Source organism: Uranotaenia lowii, unplaced genomic scaffold (genome assembly GCF_029784155.1).
Source record: "Uranotaenia lowii strain MFRU-FL unplaced genomic scaffold, ASM2978415v1 HiC_scaffold_13, whole genome shotgun sequence".
Taxonomy (NCBI): Eukaryota; Metazoa; Arthropoda; class Insecta; order Diptera; family Culicidae; genus Uranotaenia; species Uranotaenia lowii.
Genome location: NW_026597299.1, coordinates 196,663 through 220,545, shown reverse-complemented (window position 1 = coordinate 220,545; position 23,883 = coordinate 196,663). Strand labels below are relative to the sequence as shown.

General features: G+C 39.6%; 3 protein-coding genes across 4 annotated transcripts; 1 reads left to right on the top strand and 2 right to left on the bottom strand.

Annotated features, from left to right (window-relative positions):
* Positions 1–2,207: 2,207 nt before the first annotated feature.
* Positions 2,208–3,764, bottom strand: LOC129759244 (uncharacterized). Its single transcript, XM_055756647.1, has 2 exons — positions 3,675–3,764; positions 2,208–3,454 (listed from the first exon to the last, which is right to left on the bottom strand). The coding sequence occupies exon 2, from the start codon at positions 3,432–3,434 to the stop codon at positions 2,208–2,210; it is 1,227 nt and encodes a 408-aa protein (XP_055612622.1). The 5' UTR covers positions 3,435–3,454; positions 3,675–3,764.
* Positions 3,765–8,829: 5,065 nt separating this feature from the next.
* Positions 8,830–11,480, bottom strand: LOC129759247 (26S proteasome non-ATPase regulatory subunit 14). 2 transcript variants are annotated; one of them, XM_055756650.1, is made up of 4 exons: positions 11,349–11,480; positions 11,078–11,276; positions 9,180–9,775; positions 8,830–9,114 (listed from the first exon to the last, which is right to left on the bottom strand). In XM_055756650.1, the coding sequence occupies exons 2-4, from the start codon at positions 11,253–11,255 to the stop codon at positions 8,953–8,955; spliced, it is 936 nt and encodes a 311-aa protein (XP_055612625.1). In that variant the 5' UTR covers positions 11,256–11,276; positions 11,349–11,480; the 3' UTR covers positions 8,830–8,952. The 2 variants fall into 2 exon arrangements, with proteins under 2 accessions (XP_055612625.1, XP_055612626.1); XM_055756651.1 differs by having other exon boundaries at positions 11,078–11,271; positions 11,349–11,465.
* Positions 11,481–11,888: 408 nt separating this feature from the next.
* LOC129759250 (protein seele-like) lies at positions 11,889–12,920 on the top strand. The gene has a single exon (XM_055756654.1). It carries the CDS (start codon positions 12,116–12,118, stop codon positions 12,734–12,736), a length of 621 nt encoding a protein of 206 aa, XP_055612629.1. The 5' UTR covers positions 11,889–12,115; the 3' UTR covers positions 12,737–12,920.
* The last annotated feature ends 10,963 nt before the right edge of the window (positions 12,921–23,883 follow it).

The following is a 23,883-nucleotide window of genomic DNA, read 5'->3' as shown; positions in this document are numbered from 1 at the left end:
AAGAAGGATGGCCTTCGTGGGCTACTTCCAATGTGGCTCGTCGAAGCGACTCCGGAATCACTGCGCAACCTGTCAATTAGGAAGTTTATTTTAATTATGCGAACCAAAGGAGACAAATATAATGATCAACCTGTTTTTATCAAAATTCCCTCTTCCACAGATAAATCTTTGCTAAGTGCCTCATATCTTTTGAGGTGTTTAGGCCAAACTCCTGTCTCTAGGGCGTCTTGTACTTCCGTGAGTTGTTGATCGGACGCGGTAGCTTTTTTAATCTCGTCTTCAGTGATGAACTGTATCGTGTTGGCCTGCAGGGAGGCTATTTCCCAGGGACTAACGTGCTCTTCGAAGGGCCCATCTTCACCTTCGTATAACCGCGATGACGAATCTGCAATATTATCTTGGCCCCGAACGTATTCAACTTCAAAATTGTAGGGACTAAGCCTAAGTGCCCAACCGTCCGCGCGTGTTAAGGCTCGTTTAGAAGCTTCTCGCGATCTGTTAAGTATAAAGGTGAATCCCTGGGCGTCAGTACGAAGAGTGAATTGCCGCCCAAGCAAAAAATACGCAAAGTGTTCGACAGCCCATACTGCACCCAGTGCTTCACGTTGGTTTTGAGGGTATCGTTTTTCAGTTGGGGTGAGTGCTTTCGATGCAAAGGAAATTATTCGAGGAGGGTGCTTAGCATCGTCTTGCACAAGGACGGCTCCAAGAGCATTAGGGGAAGCGTCTGTGTACAAGATTGTTTTTGAAGACTCCGAGAAATACCCGAGTGAGATTGTACGATGCGTGATCTGATCTTTTAAGGATTCAAATGACTTAGTTTGGTCGTCTCCCCATATCCATGTGTTAGAACTGATAACTGCCCACAGGGGGCTCGCAGTGTCCGCAAAGTTGCGGATGTATGGACTGACATAGGAAGCTAAGCCCAGAAAGCTTCTGAGCTCTGAAGTAGTTGATGGTTTCCTGAATTTTCGAATATCTGCTACTTTGGCCTCATCGATGTGAAAGCCGTGTTCGTCTAATTCGTGACCTAGAAATTTTATTCTGGTTTTGTCGAATTCACATTTTGAAGCATTAATGGTGAGATTATTAGATCGCAGTATTCTGAGGATTTGGGCAACCGTCCTGCGCAGTTCGTTCAAGCTACCGGCGTACGCAAGGATGTCGTCAATGAATACGATTTTATTTTCCACGTTTTCTAGGATCCGAGACATTTCGCGTTGGAATATCTCAGGAGCTGCATTGACCCCGAACATTAATCGCGTGAAGCGAAACATACCCGTTTCCGCTAGAAACGTCGTTAAGTCTCTAGAACTCTCATGAAGCTCCAAGTGATAGAAAGCATTCGAAATATCCAATTTAGAAAAATATCTAGCTCCATGTAGCTTAATTCTCATCTCGTCCAAGAGAGGCATGCGATAATATTCTCGCTTGATCGCGCGGTTAGGAGCGCGCATGTTCACGACCAAGCGAAAATCGTTTCTTCCTTTGGGTACCGCTGACATCCCACTTATCCAATCGGGGGCGGTCGTGACTCGTTCTATAATACCCTGATTTTCCATTTCTTGGAGTCTCGATTTAGCACTTTCTCTAAAGGCAGCGGGGACGTTAAAATAAGCGTTTTTCGTGGGTGGTACAGATTTGTCCACGCTAAATCTTATAAGAACACCCGGCACTTTAGGAAACTTTTCGAATTGCTCCACAGTTTCACAAGAATTAACAGAAATTCCTACTCTTAACAATTTCAGATCTCCTGCTGTTGCTCGTCCTAACAAAGAACGGCGCCCTGCGTCAGCCACGAGGAAATCAGCCTCTATAGAAGGTTTGCTGTATCCTAGAACTTCTACCCTAGCTTTGAAGCTACATCGGACAGCAATAGGGTTACTAGATGCATATGATCGCAGGTCTGTGCATGTGTCCAACTCAATTGGCCTGAGAAAAGCCTTTCCAGCGTGAAATTCACTTTTAAGACGTCTCCAATCATCACCACCGATGATGTTGACGTCAGCTCCAGAGTCTATGAGGAAACGGATTGGACTTGACGAACCAAGGCGACAATCGATGAGGGCGTCTGACAAAGTCAAGATATTCAACTCTTGGGCATGCGGTTTCTAAAACAAATAAAAATAAATGTTTTCCATTTTTGTTTTATTTTTATTTTATTTTTTTTAATTTCAATCCTTTTTAAATACAAGTTTCATGAAATGTTATTCAGTAGTAGTTACCTTCTTCTCATCTTCTGAATCGCTCCATCCTGGAGTTTTGACATGAATGTTGTTGGCGTGTCTTTTCTTTTGATGACATGTGGCTGCAAAATGACCTAGCCTCCCGCATTTTTTGCAGTCCTTATCTTCCGCAGGACATTTGCCATATTTATGAAACAGATGATTACATTGTGGACATCTTGATCTACGACCCTGTTTGTAGTTTGCTTCATTACCATGACGTTTTTTCTTGGCGTTGAATGTATCTCGTGTAAAGCTTCGGTCACGCTTCATGGCACCACTTTCATTGGGCGTCCGCTGAGATCTACGATCTACTGCGAAAGCCTGTTGTGTTTCGGTGGGAGTAGCTTCTGAAGGTAAAGCTTCTTCACGGGTGGCCAACTGTACTATCTTAGTGGAGCTGTACTCATGAATCCTTGATTCCTTCGCCAGTGTTCTACTTCGCATCCCTTTCAACAATTGCGTCCGTACGAAGCGGTCCTGGTCGCCGCTGCTGTACCCACAGAGGCGAACTTTCTCCATGAGTCGAGCGTGAAAGGTCATCGTTGGTTCATCTCGTTCCTGTCTCATTGTAGAGAATGACTCATGTTCCGCCGTGATGTCAATCATCGATCGTAAGTAATCTTCGATATTTCTGATGAATATGCGGTAGCAATTCGGTTCAAGGAGGTTTGGGCGAAGTCTGGCCGCCCTAACTATTTCTTGAAGTTTTTCCCCCATTGCGAGGAACAGGAGTTGAGATCGTTGAACCGAATCATTAGCGTTGTAGAGGGACGCCGCAATTTCAAAACGATCGATGAATCGTATCCACTGTTCCCACATTTTGTTTGCGGGGACATCGTTTGGGAACGGTTGGATACTCTCCCAACGGATGATGTTGGTACCTTTAGTTGAATTATTGGCGACATTCCAACTGCGTTCAACATCGCTAGGGGAAACGTGCAACGGGTTTTGGTGATTTATCGAGTTGAAAGCTTTTTCCAACGCACGTAACTCTTCTCCAAAACGATTAATCCTTTTGTGGAATTCGTGATCGGCGTGGGGCATCGTTTCTCTTTCGTTTGCGGCGTTGGTCTCGCGTGGCGATGAGCCACCCACAATAGTGCAGCTAGGTGAAATGTTGTCTACGTCAAGGTTTTCGAAGAATTCACTAGCTGGTCCTTCTGACTCGAAATCGGGAGCCAGCACGTATTTCCCTCCGGTGTACATTTTTATGAGTTTTAGTTAACCTGTGAGAAAAGAAAACTGCTTTACTCAACGGATCAATATCGTTTCAATAATGTAAACGCGTTTATCGTGAGATTATGGGTACATAAGCAAAATATTTGTATGTTAGCTTTCGGTATCAAATGCCTGCTGCGGATTTGTGAGGGCCAATACTCAATTTTTACAAAATAAGGTTAGATAATTTTTCGGTCATCGACGACCCGTTCTGCAATTTTCTAATACTTATTGGACCCTATCGTTGCGGTGGTCCGCGATCCTCAGTTTATACAGGGGTTATCCTCAATTCGCACATCGTCTTTACGGTCGTCCACGATCCGTGTTTTGCGAGAGCGGTTGTCCACAATCCGCGATTCATCGCTGCGGTCGTCCGCGATCCGCATTTCACTGTAGCGGTTGTCCACAATCCGCTCTTCGTCGTTACGGTCGTCCATGATCCGCAAATCTGAGCTCAGCGGTCGTCCGCGATCCGCAAGTTGTCGTTACGGTCATCCACGATCCGTGTTTTGCGAGAGCGGTTGTCCACAATCCGTATTCCGCTAGAGCGGTTGTCCACGAACCGCGATTCACTATTACGGCTGTCCGCGATCTGCATTTTACTGTTTCGCTTGTCCACAATCTGCTCTTCGTTGTCATCCACAATCCGCAAATCTACCATAAAATAAACCGAAATTTCACGCATTTAAAAAATTCAAGGAACAAGGAAATCCTCGTTCTCAGATAAGCTGGTAGGTATTTAATTTCCAACATTGACTTGGGAAGGTAATTTAAATTGTCATCTCAGTCGGCCATATTGTACAGGTATCTTATTTTTTTTCATTTTCACTGATAGTAGCCGGAATTGCCGTCAGGTTCGGCCATCTTGAATAGGTAACAAATTATAGAGCTCACGATGGCTAAAGGTAGCCATCTTCTATTTTTTTTGTTCAATGTTGTCGGGCAATTAATTGGACAATTCCCAACAGGTTCTAGAGAATCGAATGATTAAACTAGCAGGATCGCCATTATGCAAGTCCGCCAGGGCGTCGGGCCTCGGGAATTGTCCACTCGAGCTTATGCGGGGAAAATGCCTTACCTTTAGTTTGGGGTTGATCCGAGGAAGCTGCCGTAGTTAGCGGTGGTGTTCACTAGACTGGCGAGGCTTGGGCATTGACGTGCAAGCCCGTGTTGCCAAGAATCATTATGCGACCACACAATAGCATCCTTTTTCACTTGCCAAAATAGGCTGGGAAGTATTACCTTCACAATTCCCCTGGCCACACCATTACAATAAAACCCTTTTTTCACACACGGCTTGACGAAAAAAAAAACGCCACTGCCACTTTTTCTCAAATTTCTTTTTTCACATAATTTTTAAGGGCTTTTTCCACACAAAACATTCTTATGCAAAACAACCATTTCATCAGAATAATAACAAATTTCACTGTTTCCTTTGCAAGCGATTATCACGAAATTCACTACGTATTAAACGATAACGCAGCTATCGGGAAATGCCGTGATCCCAAATTAAGCTCAGAATGGCCGAAAAACGCTTCTAAAGGCCAGAAATCGCATTTTAAAATTGTGATCCCAAATTAAGCTCAGAATGGCCGAAAAACGCTTCTAAAGGCCAGAAATCGCATTTTAAAGTTGTGATCCCAAATTAAGCTCAGAATGGCCGAAAAACGCTTCTAAAGGCCAGAAATCGCATTTTAACCTTCCAAAGTCGTTCGGGTCAATATGACCCGAAGCGCACATTAAAATCATCATAACTCTTCGAGAAAAAATCGCAAAAATTTGATTTTAAAAACCTCCCTGGGGAATCACGAAATACACAATCTGTAGTACCAGGCAACTTCCTGTGACCACCGGAAGTGCTCCCTCAAAAAAATCCGTAATTAGGCTGTTCGGGTCTATATGACCCGAGAGTTTGCGTAAGTCCCCCTGGCCGCAAATATTGACCGATTTCGATGAATTTTAATTCATTGTTTAGATAATTTATTCTAGTTTCTCAATATTGAAAAATAAATCAAATATTTTACGAAATCATCAGTAGCTGATTCCGAATGAAAAAAGTCCCGAAAAAGAGCTATTTTTATAATGCCTATAACTTGAGACAGGTTCCAAATATTGCGCTGATTTTATAATATTTGGAATTGTCAAGAATAAATCTATCCATGGATGTATAATTTTTTGGTAGTCCAAAGGAAGTTTTGGCCGCTATCCCGGAACTTCCGGTAGAAAAAATTCTTACTTCAAAAAAGTCACCCAATTTTGGCTTTGCATTGCTGTATCTCGGTTACCAATGGATCGATTCTCTAAATTCAAATTTTAGTTTTTTTTCGTTAACTTTATTATTATTTTCGTAGAACATAGTTGGTTCCTCAAAAATCTCAGTTGTTAAGTATATGGTAATGAAAGTCACATCTTTATTGTCATTTTTCAAACTCCCCCTCGTGTCGGTTGGTTTACGCGATTTTGTTAGCGTGATTTCTCTAAAATTTGAATTCAAATTGGTCACTTTTTGTATACCTAGAGATTCATTAGAATCTCCTCTTTCGATTGACATACATTTTGTGAGGTGTTTTGAAAATTTGTAGCAACGTTTTTCGAATTTACTGTAAGTTGCCAGATTTCAACCAGTTTGGTCCACGTTTTCAACAGGTTGGTGTACAAATCTCGCACCCCTCACGTAGCTGCGGGAGAAACAAATCCTGTAGCTCTCTTTTTGTCGCTCACCAAATCTACCACCCAACCCAGCAGCAGGAGGAACTGCCGTCTCGCAGCGTGGTTTGTTGATTGATTGTGCTGATGGTGATAACGAAATGAATGCTTTATTGTTGTAGGAATTGCTTGAATCTTTTTTGATATAATATTTTAATGGATGGGCAACATTTCTAAAGTACACGTCCATGATTTCAGATTCAGATTACAGATTTCAGATTGCACATTTCAGATTTCAGATTCAGATATCAGATTTAAATTTCAAGATCCAATTTCAGATTCAGATTTCAGATTTCAGATTCAGATTTCAGATTCAGATTTCAGATTCAGATTTCAGATTCAGATTTTAGATTCAGATTTCAGATTCAGATTTCAGATTCAGATTTCAGATTCAGATTTCAGATTCAGATTTCAGATTCAGATTTCAGATTCAGATTTCAGATTCAGATTTCAGATTCAGATTTCAGATTCAGATTTCAGATTCAGATTTCAGATTCAGATTTCAGATTCAGATTTCAGATTCAGATTTCAGATTCAGATTTCAGATTCAGATTTCAGATTCAGATTTCAGATTCAGATTTCAGATTCAGATTTCAGATTCAGATTTCAGATTCAGATTTCAGATTCAGATTTCAGATTCAGATTTCAGATTCAGATTTCAGATTCAGATTTCAGATTTCAGATTCAGATTTGGATTTCGGATTCAGATTCAATTTCAAATATCAGATTCTAATTTCAGATTCCGATTCAAATTTCGATTTCTGATTAAAGTTTCTGATTGAAATTTCCGAATATTCGTTACTTGAATCATAGATTTTGTGTCTCCTGCAGTAGACACTGCTTGAAATAAAAGAAAAGAATCATGATAACATTCAAAACAAATGTATCACTGAAGTATTCTAAAATTCAGAAAATTCAGAAAAGAATCATGATAACATTCAAAACAAATGTATCACTGAAGAATTCTAATGATAAAATATCTAAAAAGATTCAAGAAGCTTATTTCAATTTGGAAAAATAATCTTTCTCTATTTTAAAATCAAAACATTTACTACGCAAAGAGGCATCAGCATCAGCACAATCAATCAACAAACCACGCGGCGAGACGGCAGTTCCTCCTGCTGCTGGGTTGGGTGGTAGATTTGGTGAGCGACAAAAAGAGAGCTAAAGAATTTGTTTCTCCCGCAGCTACGTGAGGGGTGCGAGATTTGTACACCTACCTGTTGAAAACGTGGACCAAACTGGTTGAAATCTGGCAACTTTCAGTAAATTCGAATAACGTTGCTTCAAATTTTCAAAACACCACACAAAATGTATGTCAATCGAAAGAGGAGATTCTAATGAATCTCTAGGTATATAAAAAGTGACCAATTTGAGTTCAAATTTTAGAGAAATCACGCTAACAAAATCGCGTAAACCAACCGACACGAGGGGGAGTTTGAAAAATGACAAAAAAGATGTGACTTTCATTACCATATACTTAACAACTGAGATTTTTGAGGAACCAACTATGTTCTACGAAAATAATAATAAAGTTAACGAAAAAAAACTAAAATTTGAATTTAGAGAATCGATCCATTGGTAACCGAGATACAGCAATGCAAAGCCAAAATTGGGTGACTTTTTTGAAGTAAGAATTTTTTCTACCGGAAGTTCCGGGATAGCGGCCAAAACTTCCTTTGGACTACCAAAAAATTATACATCCATGGATAGATTTATTCTTGACAATTCCAAATATTATAAAATCAGCGCAATATTTGGAACCTGTCTCAAGTTATAGGCATTCCAAAAAGAGCTCTTTTTCGGGACTTTTTTCATTCGGAATCAGCTACTGATGATTTCGTAAAATATTTCGACTTTATTTTTCAATATTGAGAAACTAGAATAAATTATCTAAACAATGAATTAAAATTCATCGAAATCGGTCAATATTTGCGGCCAGGAGAAAGTACGTAAACTGAAGGTCAAATTTATCAAAAATAGATTTGTACGGAAATTTTGCGAACGGCTTTGGAAGGTTAATGTTGTGATCCCAAATTAAGCTTAGAATGGCCGAAAAACGCTTCTAAAGGCCAGAAATCGCATTTTAAAGTTGTGATCCCAAATTAAGCTCAGAATCGCTGAAAAACGCTTCTAAAGGCCAGAAATCGCATTTTAAAGTTGTGATCCCAAATTAAGCTCAGAATGGCCGAAAAACGCTTTTAAAGGCCAAAAATCGCATTTTAAAGTTGTGATCCCAAATTAAGCTTAGAATCGCCGAAAAACGCTTCTAAAGGCCAGAAATCGCATTTTAAAGTTGTGATCTCAAATTAAGCTCAGAATGGCCGAAAAACGCTTCTAAAGGCCAGAAATCGCATTTTAAAGTTGTGATCCCAAATTAAGCTTAGAATCGCCGAAAAACGCTTCTAAAGGCCAGAAATCGCATTTTAAAGTTGTGATCCCAAATTAAGCTTAGAATCGTCGAAAAACGCTTCTAAAGGCCAGAAATCACATTTTAAAGTTGTGATCCAAAACAGCAATTCATTTATCAAATCATCAAATTTCAAAAATTTAGACTAGAACTTAATTTTTTTTATTTCGACTCTTTTCGGACCTTGTCAAAAAACTAAAAGGATCAATTACTCTACCATTAACTAAAAGGATCTGTTTTCTCTGGGATTAAAGCAAGGCTAGAATGTACTTATAAAATAGTAAATTTTAATCATTGATTTTCATTAAGATCATAATAATGTTGAGAGGGTGCGATGAATCCGCTCACCACGACGATCCAAGAAAATGTCCCTAAACACGCAGCAGCTGCTTACTTAAACACAATGGTATCCAACATCGCACCCAGACACTGCACAATGTTGTTGGACATAAGTGTATCTACTTTTTCCTCCAGATGCCGCTTCGGGTCCTGCTTGCCCACATTTTTTATGGCCAGCTGCTCCGGCGTCATCTTTTCCTCGTCTTCCAAGGCCTTTAAAGTTGTGATTAAAAATATTCTTACCAAGTTGTAATCTGTTGGTGATAAAAAAAAATTACCTTATTGTAGTTCTTTGCCAACTCCAGCATCTCGCTGATGGTGCTTTCATTTATACTGCAGTGTTCCTGGTAGTTGGCCAACGTGAGCCCATCCATCCAGGATTTTTTGTGAAGGTTGAGCAACATTTTCTGCTCCAGCTCGTTCTTCCGATAGTTGATGCTAATCGAGTAGTAGTGACGGTTCAGTCCGTGGATCAGAGCCTGAACGGACGGCTTCTGCAGGTGACCCAAGTTGGAGGTCGTTTGTCTGGGTTCCTGGCCCAGCACCAGCATGTTCGGGTTGATCAACCGGAAAGCGTCGATCACGACCTTACCCTTAACCGATTGGATCGGATCGACGACGACGGCCACGGCCCGTTCCGATAGGGCTTCGAACGACTGTTGGGTGTTGATGTCTACACCGGAAAGCCAGCAACCGAAACCCGGATGGGAATGGTACCAACCGACGACCATTTCCGGGCGGCCCGTCTGTTTCAGCATGTCCAACATCTTTGCCTGGAACACCGGATCGACGGCTTCGACCGACACCCCCGTTCCGGTCTGTGGCATCGCGAAAACATCGATCACCTGGACAGTGTAGTCGTCGACGAATTCACCTGGAAATTGGACACGGAGATATTATGATAAGTAGGTACCAATTTAGATTTTTTCGTATTTCAAACGTCTGGAGTCTCAACAGTTTCGATTTTGATCAAATTATTTTGAATTTTTCGAATCTTTACAATAAGATTAAATGGGTTGCATAGTTTAAGGCGTTTACAGTACCTGTATTCCGCCTTAATGTATGCAATCCACGCGGAGATACATATCGGTATCGAATTTTGAATACGGCGAATGCGCCAACTGTAAACAAATCCAGATAATCACATAAATGCGTTAAACTCTTTATTTTACATCCGAAAATATGATCTCCTTTTAATTTTTCTTATTTTAGTGAAGTTAAATTTAATTTTTTAAATAAGAGAATAGCTTTTTTTATGAGTGTGTAATTCCACAGTTCATTCGCCCATTTCCCCTCAAAATTTCGTCGCGAACAAAGGGGCCAATAGTTATTTCGAGATGGAAAAAGGGCATTGAAGTTTTTGAAATTTGTTTTCCCAGGACGAGGAGAAGCACGAATCAGCATTTATAAGATCGTTGAATGATCTAATGTGTTAATGTGATCATTTGGACCCGCTTTCAAGCCGAAATTTGCTTGAATATTGCTTCTTTAATAAGTGATCCAAAAGGCGAATAGTCATTCTGCAATTCAAAAGGGCGCTCCAATTTGGCGAATGAACAAAATGAGAGTATTAGTCTGTGGTAAAAGGGCCCACAGTTGTATTTATTAATTTTTTGAAGTAATTAATACGGAAAAGCTATATTGATCGAAAGGGTAATGAAATTAAATCAATTTGAAAGCGTTTTAGCGACTTATTGAGGAAAATGATTGTACGCCGCTAAATAGGAAATTGATTTTATTTTCTGAAACTTGGAATGCGTTTTTCTCAAAACAAAGGTCTTGCCGCATTCGCCGTTTTCAAAAATCGATACCGATATGATTGCCATTAATTTGCAAAATACTGATTTAAAAGTTAAGTCTTGAGAAGTTTAGGTATAAAGTTATGTCCAAAACTAATTTTTGAATTCTTCTCTATTTAATAATTCTTTTTAACTGCCTTGTATTTTAAGTTTACATGTAGGATTCATTTTTTTAAAATTTTAATGTAATTTAAGTCAAGGATTATTTTTAAAGCAAATTGAGTAATTTCAATGCAATGGCCATAATTTCAATTTTATTGAATTCCTTCCCTCTTTTACCTGATTTTTAACGTTTGTGATAGGTAAAACTTTAAGTTGATTGATTGAAAAAAAATTTAGTAGGAAGTCTTAAATATCACATAAACAATGAAACTCACCCAACATCAGCCCCATGACTTCCATCGGAACTCCTGCGCGACCATGCTTCAACATCTTCAGCAGAGCCAGCGAAGAGATGTAAACCTGCTCTGCTGTGTCCACAACGGGCGCATCCGTCGGGGGAGGAGCCTGTGTTAATCCGGGCATAGCGCCACCAAGTCGAAGCAAACGATCCATTGTGCGCTACCTTTTTCTTAGCTTAAAAGACGAATATCGGGAATATATTTAGTACGTCCGAAAGCAATATTGATTAACCTTATTCCTATTTACCTTCAACAACTATTAACCCGAATGTTTCGAATAAAAGGCAGCTGAAATTTACTCGGAATTGGAACACAGATTGCTGACCAAAACGACGAGAGACGACGATGACTTTGGCGTTTTCTGATGCCGAAATGTGTTTGACAGTTCGACACTGACAGCATGCGACGGTATAAATTTGCAAGTCAGCTGTCACTGACACAAGCGTCCTGAAGTTGGCTGCGATGCTCGACGGTGTAATTAGGGATTCAGTAAACAACCCGACACCTAGATGTCGCTAAGTTAACGGTGTAACCAGACTCATCTCAAACAGCGCACTACTCGGTTAAAAATGAGGTCTAGAAAAAAGTTATATGGAATTAAAGTACTTTCATTCCAAACAAAAGTATTTTTTTTATATTTCTATGAACTTTCTTTTCGGTTAATATTTTTTCTTTTGAAACAAAATCTTTTAGCTCAGACACAATTCTGCACTTTAAAACACTGAAAACCAGAGTGCGTTAAAAAATTCAATTAACTTTCTGCTCGGGTTTCTGACAATTTAAAAACCGGTCCAAATGAAATCAACCAATCAGAACACAGAAACGTGTTTGTTTTTGATAATCACTCATCAACACTTCAAAAATCCCAAAAACGTAACAGTATCAGCAAGTTTTGCCACCTATCAACATCACAAGTTATCATCAGAACTAGTTCCAGACTGGCCAAACTCGGTTCCTCACCTATAGGATAAGTAGATTTTAATATTTAAAAGGTGCTCATAAAATCTATTGAACATGAAGGCTGGACTTGGCTACCTCCTTACTATCAGTGCCGTAATCATCGGATCGCTAATCAACATCAGTTCCGCCCAAATGCCCTCGGCCCGTCCCATTAGCAGTAAGGAAGTTAAATGTCTGGTGTGCAAGGCCACCATGAATGAGATGGAGATCGCCGTGGGAAAGGTTGACCCCAAGAAGAAGGTGGAAATCGGAGACTACCGGTTAGATGCCACCGGGGATTCCAAAAACCGAAAAACCATCCAGCTTTCCAAATCGGAAATCTACCTCACCGAGCTGATGGAATCCGTTTGCGACCGAATGGATGACTATGCGAAGGCTCGCTACAAGAAAACCGGTCGGCCAACGGTGCTGAAAATGATGACCGAAACGGGCATGAATCCGGATATGTCCGAAGTGGATTTCGTCCAGGAGGGTGACCTGAACAAAAGCCTGAAGCACCTTTGCTTGGAAATTGTCGAGGACCAAGAAGAAGCCATCATTAAACTGTTCCAGCAAGACGAAGTCAAGGATACGGATGTGCGGCTCTGTTCCGAGGTGGCCAACATTTGCAACGAGCAGCCGATCGAAGAGGACTACGAATACGAGGGGGATGAGGAGGAACGAGACGAGCTGTGAGCAGCGACAATGTGACACTAAAAGACTGGAACCATTGGGTCAACCCGTTCAGTTTTCTTCCCCCAACATATCTAACCTGAAGGCAACACGTGGAGTTGAAATACCAATCTTTACTGGGATAGGAACGCAAACATTTTAAGTTTGCTTTGAGTAATAAACCCGAGCATTTATTTGTTGATTTTTCGAAAAAGCTTATTAATTTTAAGAATAAAATAATAAATATTAATAAAAAAAAACGAAATGTATTGATTTTTTCAAAGAAAAAAAAATCTATTCAGGAGATGACAAGCTTTTTTTCCAAGAAAAGGCGATATATGAAATTTTATGGATAATATTTTGTTAATGCTGCATTGAATAATTCTGATTCAAATCTCAATCCAATATCCTTGGAATTCTTAGCCTAAAGAACATTTAAAAAGACTTTGAAATTTACACCTGAATGAAAACGAATCTCGATTTGTTTAGAATTTGAACCGAAACATTCTTTGGACTCGATTCAGGTCAATTTTACCTCGCTGTGAGGTGAGTTTCACCTCGAAGAGGTAGAAGTTACCTTTTTGGCTTTCACGAGCGTTCACCTTTGCTAACTCGGTAAATTTTACCTTTTTATTATTTTCCGTGAATGTTTCTGCCCCTAAATGGATGCCCCAGGGTTAACAATTTTTAAGCCTAGTCTAGGGTTACCATACGTACTCTTTTAAGAGTACATGTACTCTTTTTCAATCGAAAAATGGGCGTACTCTTCTTTTTGTGAAATTTAACCAAATGTACTCTTTTTTTGTTGAAAGACATTTGATAAAAAAAAACCGACTTATTTCTTCCATTTTATGAAGTTGTTTTACATCTTATGCAAAAACTACGAAAAGAATACAGCTTACAACAAATAACTTTAACATTTTGTTCTAATAATCATGTATTTTTTGTTGTTATAAACAGTGAGCGCGATAAGCTCCCAAAAGCGACCCAAAAGAATTGTGTTTGGCAATGTATTTCGTTTAATCCGAAGTGGTCTTTCCACCCATTAACTCGGGTAAGAAGGGTTCTACTGTACATCCTTTTGCATACCATCCGGGCGCAAATCTCTGTAAATATTAGGATGTTGGGTCAACCTGATGGCTGGGAGAATGCGGGAGCTCAGAAAACTGGAGTTCGGCTAACCAGGTTTCTGTTCAACGTTTCTCCTGACTTTTGGATAAATGATCACAATGTCTCAATGTACTCTTTTTGGTGTCGAGGGATATGGTAACCCTAGCCTAGTCCACACTAGGAGACGGTTCGTCTCGAGACGGTCTCAGGGTCCAGAGGTGCCAGGTCGTTTTGTCAAAAATCAGGACACTACAAAGAAAAAATCAGGATTTTTCAGGACACCACCAAATTGGTGAAAACAAAATGCAGTTCTGCAAGGATTGCATAACTAAAGGCGAAATATAGGTGCTGAATACGCCTCGAATTATGCAACTGTAGCGCGAATAACCTTGGCTAGCCTGCAGTTAATATCGGAAAACCTCATTTAAATGTCATTTGAATCGAAGTATCTCATTGGTTTAACTGGTTAAACTATTTTATTTATGATTTGTTTGATGTTCTCATCATTTAACAATAAATTTAGTTATGATTTGGATATTTTTTAAAAATCAGGACAAATCAGGACATCTTAAGGGCCATTTTTCAAAAATCAGGACAATTCAAGCGTTTTTGAAAAATCAGGACGGTCTCTCGAAAATCAGGACAAATCCTGATAAATCAGGACACCTGATGTAATTTCCGAATTTGTAACACTCCTTTATTCGTTCGAAGTTGGGCGAGTTTTAAATTCCTACGGGTACAATTCGATTAACAAACTATAATGAAATTGTATATAGTTTTTCTTTCTTACGTTTAGTGGCCTTACAATTCGTAACCCTTTGCCTGAACCTTTCAGCTTTGTGCCTCCGTTTTTCACCTGAACTTTCAAATTTGTACATTAAGAACGCGCTTCAATAAGTTCTCTAAATATTTCTCACCTTCGCTGGATTCTTTTGCCGTTCAACAAACTTGCGCACCACCGTACTACCTGGTTAGCACTTTAGCCTACGTTCGAATAACGTTAAATTAAAAAAGGTATACAATCTACTTTCCGTTGGCCTACCTTAGCTGGGATGTAATAAATTTCACTTCTGCTCACTGCCGTACTAATGCACAAAGGTGTACTGTTGATTAGCACAAACGTTTGGTGCGATACAATCAACTTAAGAAAAAACAAACTATTTTTGCGTTTCGCAATCCACCTATTGTGTTTGTTTACAATTTGACCTTATGTTTTTCTTTCGCTTTCCCGCTTAATTCGCAGCTTCCTTTTCTCCCTCTCTCATCGTCCCAATTTGAGAACTGTCATCTCTATGAGTGCGTTCAATGCTGTCGGCACGTTAGGCCCGTTCAGTGACACTCCCCCCCAGTTTGCTGACTCCGTCTCTGAGTCTACAAACTCTTTCTTAATTCGCATGTCTAGCGCTGGAACCTTAACAGCTGATCTCTTGTACACGCCTTTCGCCGTCTTAATTCTCACGATACGCGCCCACCCGTCTCGGTTTGCCATTCGAATGATAGCGATAGCGCATACGTCGGCTCATAGCTTGATCACGTGGAAACTGCCGACCAACCAGTGGTTTCGTGTAAGCGTAGGAACGGCTTCATCCTCGATCGGTACATAGGTGAGCGGCCTTCCGTTGAAGATGCTTTCGACCCCGACTGAGGCACTCCTAAGTTCCTCCTCCTTAGAGCGATATGGTGATTGTAACTCCGTTAAGGTCTGCTTGACGGACTGTACAAATTGTCCCCAGCTCCCCCCCATATGGGGAGCTGCCGGTAGATTGAAACAGTAGGTGGTGGACACCAAACATAACTCCTGGATCATCTTGTGCTGGTATACAGCTTGCAACGCCTCCTTCAACGCTCGATCGATGCCAACGGAATTTGTTTCCCAATTGCTGTCGCTGCACAAGTTTGAGGTTAAAGAGCTAGCTAATAGTAAGTACACCCCGAGGATAGAAAGACAAAACAGAGGACCCCCCAATCTCTTCTCTACTCTACTCCCTTTAGCCACTTCCCTTTTTTCCAAAACGTCGATATTAACGTGTGCGAACGGTCGAGTCGATGATGTGACTGATGAATCCACAGGTGGGCCATCAACCGCAGGAGAACGCGTACAGGCAGTTGCCTTCGATTCGCCATTCGGGTAATGCACGTCGCGCTCATGCTCCTCTTCAGCGTTCGATTCTGTCTTGTGGTCACAAGAGGTAATGTGATAAGTGTAGTGTACCATGCTAAGCGCTTCTCCATTCGACGCTCCACTGTAGATCGTCCATCCTAAATCGGTCTTAACAGCAATCGGCTGACCAGGCTTGCCTTCTCGACTCTCCCTGACAAGTGTCATGTTCGCATGTTGCACGCCGATGAGTAGACGAGGCTGGATACTATGATACGACTCCAGGGGAATCCCTCGCAGATAGGTGTTTTCAGCCTGAAGTTGTTTCGCGTCGAGTGTCTGAGGCGGTAGTTGCAGTCCGCTCACTGTTCGTACGTCTCCCATGTGAAAGCGCTCTCCCGTTAGGCCGGACACTTCTAAGCTGACAATCTGGCTATTATCTTCAATACGGCGTGTGTCTCCAGTCCATTTGAGACTCAATGGACAAGATTTTCCAGCCAGGTTTAGTTCGTCCGCAAGATCTTGGTCCATAAGTGTCAGCGAGGATCCGTCATCCAAGAAAGCGTAGCAATGGATCACAATCCCGTTCCCATACACCACGACTGGAACATAGCGAAACAGGACAGCGCTAGACCCGGACAGGTGAGTGTGGCAGGACTGCTCTTCCCGTTGCACGTTGTCTCTGGTCTGGATGGGCGTGAACTCTGCGTTTGGTTGCATGGGCGCGGATTCTGGATTGAGCTGCTTGTGCAGCAATGGGTGATGTTTGCATGTGCATCCGTTGACTCCGCAGTTCCTGGACACACATCCCCCTCTGTGGCGCTTCAGGCATTTCCGGCACATCTTGGCTTCACGTGTGATTGCCCACCGTCCATCGTAAGACAGTTCCCGAAATCCTTGGCAGTTCGCGAGAGATGCACAAGATCCCCTGCAGACAATACACGCTGTGGGGCAGGTTCTTCTTGCGCCGGCTGATGATGTGCTACCTCCTGGGAAATGAGCACGGCCCAAGTAACAATTTAAGTTCTATAAGAATCTGTAAGGGCACTTCAAAACTTCGTATTAAAACAACGTCTAGTTATAAAAACCCCATTAAAACACCATTAAATCCCCTATAAGAGTAAAAAGGCCCACCTACAGGAGGTTCTGAAGAGCAAATTTCAAGTAGCTAATACAACCAGAAGGCCTGACAGATCATTACCGAGGGGTGATTCAAGATAATAAATTCGTTGACAAAAAATATATAGTTATAGTTTTTTTCGTTGCGGTTTTGAAATTGCATATGTCATAAAAATATATTCTGACACAACAAAATATCGCTCTATCCGATTAAGAATATAATTCATAATGATAATCAACTTGAACGATTTTTTCACATTATCGATGGAAAAGTTGGTGCGCTTTTAAATTTATCGGTTTATTTTCGGAAAAAGAGGTAAATAAAAAGCGCCCCAGTAAAACTCTACGAAATAAAAAAGTTGAATCAAAGAAATATGAATTTAAACTTTATGCTTTTCTATATGGATGTCCACATTTTATCACGTTTGGCAGTTGCAATGAAATATTTTTATGTAAATAACATTCCTTTAATTAATTGATGCACAGCAACACTTCAAATTGCTAAAATCCAACAAAATAATATTAAAAAAAATTGTCAGAAAATGGCGATTGTTTCAAAGTAGCTCGAAAAACCATCTGGAAATAAGCTCTCGTTAAAACATTCAAATAAACAAAACTCACTTTACATGCGATTTACTTGGAAACATTTATTTTAACGTTTCAGATAAATAGAACACAAATCCCTTAACTTTTCGGCGTTTTCCCCTTGAGACTTGAGCCATTTGGAAACCTCTATCTGATCTCTCGGAAGTCTGCACCCGGACATTGTACAGATCCATTGTGCTGCTCGGATATTCTTTGAAACTTTGAGCTTCCAGCTTCCGGCACACTTTTGCAGGAGAGCTGCTCCCAGGAATAAACACACGTCCTCCAAGATTCATTGGTAAAGCGCAGCAAACAGCAAATATCCCGGGATTTATTTTCGAGCTCCTGCTCAATGAAGCAAACTGAATGTCCTTCCAGGTTTAGCTATACATTTTTAGAATAGAATAAATAAGTTAAACATTTGTTTTTCTAAATCCATTTTTAATAAAATAACTCACCTTTTACTATTAAGGAAGAGGAACTTCCAGTTTGTTTACATGAGAAATTCAGATATGGTTTTTTTCTTTTTTTCGGGCCGTTTTTTTTCTTTTTTTCAGACACTTTTTGACATTTCTGTGGTTTTATTCAGAGCATTTCTGACTTATTCAAGAGAACTAATTCTGGAGGCTTGGAAATTGCTTTAAAGCGGTCTTTAAAACCCATATATAAACGAGGGATAAAATTGATCTTGGAACATGGCATGGTTTTATCAGAAGGTTGAGTAGTTGCTGTATAGCTATCCTAGAGATAGTTTATATAAAGGTCTTGTAAAAAATCGCTTCAGAACCATCAACTCTTGCTCAATTCTTCTAAAAAACCTTCCCTTTTTCTTTTAAAACCCTGAAGCATTAAAAATGTTGCTTGGGCGGTACTCTCCCTGGTGCTCAACGTGAGCATTCACGTATGCCTGAGCTCTCCTGCGTGGCTCCTGGTTGTGTGACGGTACTTTGGGCTGACGCGGCTTCGAAACCAGACAGGCGTCTTCGCCTATCTCGTAGATCCACTTTCCGAAAGTCTTCAGGTTGACCTTCCGAATACTTCTAGAGTGTTTCGCCCACTGTAATTGCATTGGTCCCGGAAGTTTGGAAACCAGTGAATTCAGCAACGAAGCATCCTGCTTGAGCTCCTTCCGACCACAGGCGTCGATCGTCACCGTCAGGTTCTGGACGTCCAGCGCGAAATCGACCATCGCGTTCATCGACTCAGGGTCGACCGGTGGAATGGCAAGAACCTTTTCTTTCAGAGATTCGATGATAAACCTTGGCTGTCCAAACTTCAATTTGAGCGCATCGATCACCCAGGCCAACGGAAAGTAGATTGTATACCTTTTTTAATTTAACGTTATTCGAACGTAGGCTAAAGTGCTAACCAGGTAGTACGGTGGTGCGCAAGTTTGTTGAACGGCAAAAGAATCCAGCGAAGGTGAGAAATATTTAGAGAACTTATTGAAGCGCGTTCTTAATGTACAAATTTGAAAGTTCAGGTGAAAAACGGAGGCACAAAGCTGAAAGGTTCAGGCAAAGGGTTACGAATTGTAAGGCCACTAAACGTAAGAAAGAAAAACTATATACAATTTCATTATAGTTTGTTAAACGAATTTAAAATGTAATTTCCGAATTTGTAACACTCCTTTATTCGTTCGAAGTTGGGCGAGTTTTAAATTCCTACGGGTACAATTCGATTAACAAACTATAATGAAATTGTATATAGTTTTTCTTTCTTACGTTTAGTGGCCTTACAATTCGTAACCCTTTGCCTGAACCTTTCAGCTTTGTGCCTCCGTTTTTCACCTGAACTTTCAAATTTGTACATTAAGAACGCGCTTCAATAAGTTCTCTCGCAATCCACCTATTGTGTTTGTTTACAATTTGACCTTATGTTTTTCTTTCGCTTTCCCGCTTAATTCGCAGCTTCCTTTTCTCCCTCTCTCGTCGTCCCAATTTGAGAACTGTCATCTCTATGAGTGCGTTCAATGCTGTCGGCACGTTAGGCCCGTTCAGTGACACCTGACACCCCTGTCAGGGTCTCCCATTTTCTTCGGGAGACACTGAGAGCGTCTCCGGTTTCCAACAACTACAACAGACAACAAAGTTCGTCTCATAACAAAAATTGCAGTTCATGTTGCCTACACACAAAAAAATAGCATAGTAAAATTACTAAATCCGTGGTTTAAATGAACAACACGCAACCATATTTTTGAGTCAATAGGGGAGAATGAGGATACATGATCCCTGGGGATACTTGATTCCTTAGCTATATCTCGAAACTGGAATGTCTTACAAAGATCAAATGTTCTAGAAAACTGTGCCAAAATGAGCAAAATAACAATGCTTGTAGTTTAAAAAATTTTGACAAAATAATTGTTTGAGTAATTGAACTTTGTTTGAAAAATTTCACTAAATGTAACTTGAAGATCTTTTTTCATCACTTTAAAATGTTTCTTACATGGGAAAATTATGAAAAAAATATTTGTTCCAATGTATCAATCGTTCGTGCTTAAAATGAACTTCATAATGCCATATTTTCAAAGCAATGGAAAACTCTCAACTTTTTTCAGAAAAAGTTTTCTAAAATAATGATTATGGGTACAATTGATCCCCTGGAGTTGGGTACAATTGATCCCCCTTCCAAACGGCATATTCTTCTTCTGAATTGATCGTTATGATTGCTGATTACGAAACTACTAATATTTATTCAAAAACTAATATTTATCAAACAATTGTCTGAAGAAAAGAGCAAAAATAATTAATTTTCTCTTAATTATAAAAAATAGCGCCTTTAAGTATGCAATGTTAATAGCGTTGAGACAAAGTTATAGAATTTTCTTCTTATGTCTGCTATAGATTGTGAAATGAGAACAAACATGACCAAAATAGTCAATTAACATTCTATCTTGGAGTTTTGTTAGATTTTTATACAAGTATTAGGGATTCCTGAAGAAAAAATCAAGTCTCCTTCAGTAGGGGATCAAGTCTCCCCTAACTTCAGAAAAATCGCATTTTTTTTACTCTCACGAAAATGCTTCTAATTCATCAACGGGTTCAAGTATCGTTCTAATTTTTGGAGCATAGAAACTTAAAGTTACAAGCTGTCAGAAAATGTCAAAGACGGCGAGTTGCTAAATTTTTCCAAAAAGATATGATGAAAATAAGAAAAGGGAATCAAGTATCCCCACTCTCCCCTAATGTTTTCTTCTTGATATTACCATGCGCATAGTAGTTTTACTTTGTGTTTATTTTGGCTGCGCATAGTAATTTCGACTACGTTCATAGTAAAATTGTCAATGAAATCATGGGTTTGTTTTTCATTGTGCATAGTAAAATTGACAGGTTTCATGATAAAACTATGATATGTTGTGATATAAATGAGTACATGTTGCTTGAATTGATAACCAAATTACCATGCACCATGGTATAACTATATTGAAGTACGATAGAACTGGAGACTCTTTGTGATTTTTTCGAGATCTTGAATAAATTTATTTTGAAACAAATTACATTTTTACACAATACAATGGTCTGCTTAGAACTATGATAATTTATTGTTATGCCCTGAAAAAAATAATAAACAAAAAATTAATTAACCAGCAATTCATAGTTTGGTAAATGTTCTACTTACGCTGGAATTGATTTGGATGTATTGGCAGTCATCTTGAGGCCAACGATCCAGGAAGGGGGCAAGGTTATTCTCCTGGAAACTGCGATTCTCCCGTCAATCTTCAGTGGTCGGTCAGAAGAGAGGTCCCCACGGCCGGGGAATCCATGATGCTCAGATGGAACAGCTGAAAATAAATCAAAAGAAATATCTACAAAAACGGATCGGTATATGTTTATTAAATAGTAACGAAAAAAAAACACAATATTACTCACCTGGGAGACTGCGTAGCCCGCCCCGACAAAAGTGCTGATTCTATTTCACACACCCAGTGCGCCGGTCACCTGGTTGGTTGGAACAGCAATGATCCCATTTACGTACCCGCGAAATTTTTTTTCCGCGTTCCGAAAATCGTGACCGGCTGAAACAAACACTCAAACGTTGCACATAGGTAAAATTACTATGAGTTTCTGATGGGCATAGTATTTTTGACAACATAAATTACGATGTTTCAACATTACCATGAGCATAGTTATTTCAAGAACACGAATCGTGTAATATCAGAATATCATGCGCATGGTAATTTTGACACGAGGAAATTACTATGAGCTGTCAAAGTTCGCATAGTCAAAATACTATGTCATAGTATTATCGCCCAGAATTTTGGTAGAAAATACTAAATCATGGTCGAAAATACTAAATGATGGATATAGTAAAATTATCATGACTCTGTATTTGAAAAACCCATGCAATTTTTTTCCGTGTAGTGTGGACTAGGCTTTAGAATATAACACGGAAAATAATAAAAAGGTAAAATTTACCGAGACAGCAAAGGTGAACGCTCGCAAAAGCCAAAAAGGTAACTTCTACCTATTCGAGGTGAAACTCACCTCACAGCGAGGTAAAATATTCCTGAAACGAAGAATGAAAAAAGGTACAATTCACCAAGAAAAAAGGTGAATCCAAAAAAGGTAAATTTTACCTCGTAGCGAGGTGAAGTTCACCTGAATTGAGCTGAATCAAAAAGTATAATCCACCTTGAAAGAAAGGTAAATCCAAATAAGGTAAAACTTACCTCGTAGCGAGGTGAAGTTGACCTGGATTGAGCTAAACAAAACGGTACAAATCATCTCGAAAAAAAGTAACTATTTGACGAATCCGTTTATTGAGGTTAAGCTGTTTTGCCGTTTAGGAACAAGTTTTGCTTCGTGCATAATATGTGAAAATCGGAACAAAATGGTAAGTGTTTTCTAAGATTTTATTTAGTTGTGCTGGTTCTCTTCATAATACTTTGCTTTTGTTTCAGATCGGCCCACAGAGCTTCGTGTTGTATTCCCGTCAGCCTTCAGATATTATTCCGGAAAAGCCGGACCTGACAAGCTTGGCGAACAAAGGACTTGACTCAACAATTTTTAAAGAACACGGTGATATATTTCAAAAATAAATATTAGGTAACAGTCTCTATTTGTTTCAAATAAATACCAATTTTTTCATGAACTGTGTTTTTTTTTAATTATTTTTTATTGAAGAAACCAATCAAACAAACTAGCATTTACCTTTTAAATCAGTGAATCGGAAAACGGTATTATTTACTATTTTGCTAGGTGAATGAGAAAATGGTAAAATTTACCTTTTTGCTAGGTGAATTGAAAAAAGGTTAAATTTACCTTTTTGCTAGGTGAATGAAAAAAAGGTAAAATTTACCTCAAAAGAGGGGTGGAAAAAATTCACCTCGCAAAAAGGTAAATTTTACTTTTTTTTTTATTTTCCGTGAAGCACAGAAAAAAACAACATCTAATCTCAACTAGGGTTTCCATATCCAGCAACAGCAAAAAATTTCATTGAGATGATTTTTCGAAAAAGTTAAACAGTAGAACCCCGCTTATCCGAGCTCTGGTTTTAAGATCTCCCGCGTTATCCCAGCCATCAGGATGACACAAGATCCATATATTATCGAGCTTTGCGCCCGGATGGTATGAAAAAGAATAAAAAGTAGAACCCCGCTTACCTCAGGTAGTCTTGGAACGGCCCACCTCGGATTAGTGAAACCTCGAATCACACGAAATACATACATTTACAAACCCTTTTTCTCTGGTATTGCATATCATCCAGGCGCATAGCTCGGTATCATTTACAGGAATTTCATTTTTCTATTTTTAATAAACGTTTCTGGCGAGTTAAGATTTTTAACTTGCGAGAGACGTCAATTTAACAGCTAACAATATATTGCAATGAAAAAACACATTTTTACATGGATTTTGGATAAAAAAAATGGGAGCTCGGATAACGCGGAGGCTCGGAAAACCCGATAACCGGAGCTCGGATGAACGTGGTTCTACTGTACATATTTCGTGCTCTCTGAGGTGGCACCGAGATATTTCAATTTAATCAAATACTGTTATTGTCTTGGAGGTTATGTGACTTACATGACAATAAATTTTCTTTTAAAATATTCTTGTGTTGTAAATGCTGGGCATATTGATTTATGTTTGCATACTTGAAGGCGTTTATCGCGCTTACTGTTTATAACGACTAAAAATGCATGTTTATTAAAACAAAATGTTAAAGTAATTTGCTGTAAGCTGTATTCCTTTCATAATTTTTGCATAAGATGTGGGACAACTTCATAAAAAGGAAGAAACACGTTGGTTTTCTGATCAAATGT